General features: G+C 52.7%; 1 protein-coding gene across 1 annotated transcript; it reads left to right on the top strand.

The window, feature by feature from the left end:
- Positions 1-4,637: 4,637 nt before the first annotated feature.
- PAQR7 (progestin and adipoQ receptor family member 7) lies at positions 4,638-6,207 on the top strand. The gene has a single exon (XM_019512449.1). The coding sequence runs from the start codon at positions 4,712-4,714 to the stop codon at positions 5,768-5,770; it is 1,059 nt and encodes a 352-aa protein (XP_019367994.1). The 5' UTR covers positions 4,638-4,711; the 3' UTR covers positions 5,771-6,207.
- Positions 6,208-6,468: the final 261 nt, after the last annotated feature.

Below are 6,468 nucleotides of genomic sequence, written 5' to 3'. Positions count from 1 at the left end.
CTTTTTTTTTTCCTGGAACCAGCATAACTGAGTATTAAAAATGGCCAATGTAGAGATGACTGAAGCCTAAAACAGACCTTCTTACTTAGCATTAAAATGAAAAGCCTGTAGCAGCACTCTTTTTCTCTCCTCTTGCCCAGCTATTGGGGGTGCTGTATGGCAGCCTTTTCCCTAGCCCTGTTTTCATTGTCTTAATTCTACAATAAGAGCTTTGTGTTGACACCTCAGCACTTGTCAGCTGCTACTGTTTTCTGTTTTAAAATGGTTCAGAACCACCTCCCTTTGGATGCTGATGCTTCAACAAATAAGTCCTTGTTACATGGTTGTGTAATGTGGCTTTTTTTCCCCCCTTCCTAACATAATGAGTATTTCCCAAAAGCTACTTGAGCTCTTGGCATGGCATGATGTGAGCATTGTGAAGAAACTACTGAAAACTGCAGAAAGTGATTTGGGCTTGTGTGCTAGAGACTTGAATTTGCAAGGGGGGTGAGGGGTGGCTCCTATCAGAAACTCCAGTACTTGGAACAAACCTGTTGTCATGGACACTTAATTGAGGGAATAGAGTGCACACCTCTAAAACCGAACAGTTCTTTTGAACTCAGTCACCTAGTACGAAGGAAGGGAATGATTACTGAAGGCAGACTTATGGCCCCGTAAGCACCAGCTCAATGGGCAGTTAGTCACATGGATGGGAAGGTTTTGCAGGTATTAAAGTCCCCTCAAACTTGTGAGATGAGCTAAGCAGTCGAATCATAGAAGTAGGGTTGAAGGGACCTTGTAGATCTTCAAATCCGACCCCCTGCCTGGGCAGGAGAAGAAATGATCCCAGCCAGGCAGGCATCAAGCCTCCTCTTAAAACCCCCCAAGGTAGGAGCCAGCACCACTTCCCTTGGAAGTTGGTTCCAGATCCTAGCCACCCTGACTGTGAAGTAATTCTTACAGATGTCTATTCTAAACCTCCTCTCCAGCAACTTGTGGCCGTTATTCCTTGTTATGCCAGGGGGTGCGAGGGGAAACAAGGTCTCTCCCAAATTCATGCTAGGATTCACTGTGGTGCCTGCTAAGCCTTTTTGCCACCTTGCCATGCTTGGTAGCTTCCCAGATGCTCCAAAACTGGAATAACCTAGGACGGTGGTCCCCAACCTGTGATTCATCAGCAACACATTGAGCAGGAGATGTTCCAGCATCGGTCGCAGCCACTTTGTCTCCTGTAAATGTTTGCTCTGAGAGCGCAAATGCTGTATTCTGTTGCCTGCTCTGCTAATTGCTTGGTATTGTTGGGCCAGCAAGGGCTGGAGGAATACTGACTTCTGAAGTTTTGCACATTCACAAGTGCCAATCCAGTGTGATGCACACTGGCCTGTGTGAATAGCTTTGACATCTGGGGGCTTTTTTTTGCCAACCTAGATAGAATGAGAGTTCCCCTTTTTAAAAAAAAAAAAAAAAAAAATCCTTTTGAGTCTGTAATACATGACTTCATATTGAGCTTAACTTTGTTTGTCTCTTCCAGAAACTGACAGCTGTTTCCATTGACTAAAGTTGAAATTCTTGGTGGTAAACGCTTCTAAAACATCCCATAATGGTGAGATACCCATAGTCTCTCCCCACTTCTCAATTACTTTGGCCTTTCTGTTGTAGAGACAGTATTGTTTGACATGGAGCTAGATGCAAATCAGAGGGATACAGGAGGATGGCATACCACCTAAGCAATAGTGGCATTTATTTACAGTGGTGGGAGCTGCATGGCAGGAGGGGGGAGGTGAGCTGGGGGCCAGGCAGACAGAATCTTTGTTCTTAAATCTGTTGATTCATTCTCCAAGTTGGTCTCCCCCTGCCATTTCCTGGGCGTATTGCTGTAGAAATCTCGCTTCTCAGCCTCGCGGTGAGTTGTGTTGAAAAGGGGGGTGGGGGGGAGACTAGGAATATCAGAAATGCAGTTGGCATTATCTCTTCCTTCGAGGATCTTGGAGAGCATTATTTCAAAAGAGAAGTATTTTCATGCCTGTTCCCAAGAGAGGAAACAGTGATGGAGGTAAATTGGATTACGTGGGCTCATGTAACAGTGTAAGTCAGGCATGAATGGTAGGTCTCCCAGCTACTCCTAGTGCTGCACCTCCTGAAGTGCACTACCGGCACGGCTTATAGCGTTCCTAAAAATGCCCCACAGAGCATGCTGGTCCCCAGTGGGAAGCCCAGTTCCACCAGGCTGTAGTGAAATGTCGACGCTGCCTCCAGCTGGGACTTGGAGGCCTTCCATCATGAAGGCCTAGTTATACCTGACACTGATTCTTGCATTGTATCTAAAAGGAACACAGCTCACGGGATATGCCTGCCCCGTCTCATTTATCCTGGGTCCAAGGTGTGTGGTTTTGTAGGCAACAGCCTACTTTGTCTGCTGCTACATTTGATTAAATAAACTGTCACCTGTGGAAGCTCACGTGTCCTAACCCTGCCCTGATTTCAGACTAACATGGCTTTACCTTAAGAAGGATACGAGATGGTGGGTACTCGAGAGACAGTATTAAGGGGGAGAGAAGAAAAGCTGAAGGTGCCAGGAATTAGAAGGTGGACAAAAATAGTGAAGTAATGGATTAGAGGGGATGGGATGTGTTGAGGGAAGAGATTGGTTCCCCAGGAGCACCAAGCTTTGAAGCCAAAAAATAAGCACATTGTATGGATTATTACCAACAAACAAGTCTGAGCATTGGAGCAAATGCTCAAGGAAGGTGGATGTTCTAGGTCTTGCTGTCTTCAAATCAAGGTTGCTTTTCCAACAGGTACGTTTCAATCCAGCAGAAGTTTTGGGGGCTCTTACAGAACTAATCGAGGGGTTTCATAACAATGGGGCTTGACAGACAAGTTGCAGTATAGCAGTGGGGGCCAGCCTTGATAGCATGCCACATGCTGGGCCTGGAGTGCCCTTTGGATCCCCTTCCTGCTGCCTGCCATGCTGCTGTCTGCTCCCTGCCTGATCTGTGGCTGCGCTGCCTGTCCTGAGCTGTGACACGAACTCCGTGTGCGCCTTGTAGCACTTGCACCACAGGTTTGCTACTTGGTGATTGGTCCTCAAAGCCTACGACTCCGGATTCTTGGAAAGATTGTGGCGGGGGAGAGGAGACAGCTGCCGTTGTTTATTAAATGCAATATGGAGGTAATATGTATGCAGCCCGCGTGTAGGCTGCTGGGCCATTGATTTTTTTTTTTTTTTCTCCCCCCCCCTGCTGACATTACATTTTCTGTTTTAGCACTGATGAAATCTAGGCTGTTGGATGGGGCAGGCGTTGTGGCTGCTGCCTGGGGGAGACCGGGGCGGTCTTGCCACCCGGCCACCAGCACCTATTGCTTTGGGCTCGCACCCATCCGTTACTGCAGCAGCAGCCGCCTCCACTTAGCAATGGGTGCACCTCCGCTGCGTTGCCAGCCAGAGCGTGACGGCAGTGTCTGTCGGCGTGGGCATGTATTGCAGTCGCATCTTAGCGCTGGGCAGTCAGCAGTGCCAGAAGGGCATGTTTTTCCCATGATTGAACCCTGCGGCGGGGTGAAACCCAGCGCTCCAGCCCCGGGTCGATGGGATTCTGCCTGTGCCCCAAGCGGTCAGCGCAGCAGTGGCAGGGGAAGTGTGGGGCTTGGTGTTTTGTGAACGGCTTTGTCCCTGGCCTTGGGGTGGATCCTGCGGATGTTGTGGGAGCCTGATCTCGCGTCGCCCCGCAGTGGCCGCTAGCAACACTTCAGCTCCGGAAATGAGGCATCCGCTTGGGTCTTTCGAGTGGATCATAAAAGCTGCCTCAGAGTGAAAGGAGCCCACACGAGCTGCTAGTCGTTATCATCGCTACTTCCGCTGTCTATGGAAAGCAGCTGCCGCTCCCTTTCTCCTGCTGGGTTTTTGTTTTAAATGTAGAGGTGCAGCTGCGGTCTGTGCTGGAGGGAGCTGATGGGCGGAGAGCTGGGCCACTAAACGCAGCGAGCCCTAGGCAGGCAGGTAGGGAGGGGGCCCGTGGTGACAGCGCCCGGCGTGGGGTGGGTGGTGGGTGGCAGGGCTGCCTCATCTCTGACCCGGCTTCTGGCCAGGGGGTGCGGAGCGCGTGGGCCTCCCCGAGCCCCTGCACTCCTCGCCGCCTGGGTGCCGCGGGGCTCCTTCCCTTCCCCGCCCAAGCTGCTTCCCGCTCCTTCCCCTTCGCTTCCTGCCAGCCCTGCAGCAGGGCGAGGAAGGCAGGTCTGCGCCGGCCATCGTGGGGCAGCCAAGGACCAACAGCCCATTTTGCAGCGCAGGTACTGATAGCAAGTGATGTGCCAAGCCCCAGCTACGAGCCACTCGTGTCTGCTGTGCCGAGCCCGGACATGCGTGTAACCAGCGTGGGGGGGAGGGGGCTGCCCGGGACTGCTGCTTCCTGGGACGGCGGGAGAGAGAGTGTGCGGGAAGCCTGCAGCCTTGCTTCCCACTGCAAGCTCCCCAGGACAGGCATACAGCACCGAGCACCGGTCTGCGGCCTTTCGAGCGCGATGTGATACCACTTCAACCCCCCCCAGCCAGCCTTCATTTCTCATTTCTTCTGAGGCTGAGAATATCATCATCCCCTACTTGCCAGGCTCAGGGATCATTTAGAAACCCCCTGGCCTTACATACCCGTCCTCAGGAAACCTCCTCTAAGCTTTCTCTTCGTCTCTTCCCAAAGGTCTTTTGCTGGGCAGCGGAGGAGAGTTTGATTTCATCATGGCAACTATTGTCACGGAAAAGCTCAGCCGTCTTTTCATCCACGTCCAGCAGCCTTGGCACATCCCCAGGCTGCTGGAGGCCGCGTTCCCTGCCTCCCCGTCCACTGTGGGCACTTCGGACGTGCCCAAGATCTTCCGGAAGCCCTACATCCACACAGGCTACCGGCCTCTCAACCAGACCTGGAAGTACTACTTCCTGACGCTCTTCCAGCAGCACAACGAAGCCATCAACGTCTGGACCCACCTGGTGGCCGCCGTGGTCCTGCTGCTCAGGTTCCAGCAGCTGTCCCACACCATCGACTTCATGAGCGATCCTCACGCCCACCCCTTGTTCATCATCCTCATTGCCTCCATCACCTACCTGACCTTCAGCACCCTGGCCCACCTGCTCCAGGCCAAGTCTGAGTTCTGGCATTACAGCTTCTTCTTCATGGACTATGTGGGCGTTGCCATCTACCAGTATGGCAGTGCCACGGCACACTACTACTACGTAATTGAGCCAGCCTGGCACGCCAAGATCAAGGGCTTCTACATGGCAGGGGCCGTCTTGTTGGCTTGGCTGTCCTGCGTGGGCTCCTGCTATGCCAAGTACCGGTATCACCAGCTGCCGCGCTATCTGAGCAGGCTGTATCAGGAGATGCCCTCGGGCCTGGCCTACATCCTTGACATCAGCCCCGTGATTCATCGGATCTACATGACGCAGTCCTCGGAGCACCCGGACCCAGCCATCCTGTACCACAAGTGCCAGGTGCTGTTTTTTCTCCTCGGTGTCTTGTTCTTCTCGTACCCCTACCCGGAGAAGTGGTTCCCTGGGAAATGCCACTTCTTTGGGCAGGGCCATCAGATCTTTCACGTGTTTCTGGTGCTGTGTACCCTGGCCCAGGTCCAGGCGGTGGTGTTGGATTACGAGTCAAGAAAGCAGGTCTATGCCAGTCTGCACGCCGAGATGCCCCACAACTTCTCTGCTCTCTGCCTCTTCACAGTCATCTGCTGCGTCCTCACAGCCACGTACATGGCCGGCAAAGTGAAGCACAAACTGAGCTGCAAAGCAGAGTGATGCCCCCAGACTGCTCCCAGGCTACTGAATCCTGGCTGCTGAGCTGTCTGAATGGCACTCACCCTGACCCGCGGGTTAAAACCTGCCCGGGGGCTTCAGGATACAGTGGAGGTGGACAAAGGGGAAATACCGAGACGGCGGGCCTTGCAAGGGGCTTTGATTCTGTATCCTAGAAAGCGCGCGTGGATGTGTGCGTCTGTGCACGAGTGTGTGTGTGAAAACTTTTCCTCCCTCTGCTTGTTTTCTGCATTTGAAATTCAGACCCCGTGTTTCCCGGAGCACTGTATGAAGCTCTGGAAACCCAGCGGGACTGCGGCATCCGAGGTGCCCTGCGTTTGAAGCCCGGAGATGCGCGGGAAGGGAAGTGACTTTTAAATCAGAGTAGTTAAACCTGGTTTTGCTGTAATTCTGATTAAACTCAAATGCCTGGGATAAAAGCTGTGTGTTAGAGTCCATCCTTGTACCCTGAGGTCTGTGGAGGGGGGAAGTTCCCTGGTCACCTTGGGGTCCCCAGTGAGGCTTTCTAGCAACACGAAGCAGGGCAGAGCTGACAGTCCTGAGGTTTCTGTGGGAGAAGTTAGACATCAAAGCCAAGTCCGGCTTTCCTCCATACATCACAGAGCAGCAAGCAAGGAGATAAGTCCAGGATGGGTCTCGTTTGCAGATACCCGCTAGGCCATAAGGACCCACAAGCACCC

The sequence above is a fragment of the Gavialis gangeticus genome, unplaced genomic scaffold (genome assembly GCF_001723915.1).
Source record: "Gavialis gangeticus isolate Ggan-Ray unplaced genomic scaffold, GavGan_comp1, whole genome shotgun sequence".
Taxonomy (NCBI): Eukaryota; Metazoa; Chordata; order Crocodylia; family Gavialidae; genus Gavialis; species Gavialis gangeticus.
Note: the sequence above shows the minus strand (reverse complement) of the source record. Positions and strands in the feature narration are given on the sequence as shown.

Bases quoted from the DNA above. Each gene is read 5' to 3' on its own strand.
- PAQR7 (XM_019512449.1), top strand. From the start codon at position 4,712: ATGGCAACTATTGTCACGGAAAAGCTCAGCCGTCTTTTCATCCACGTC.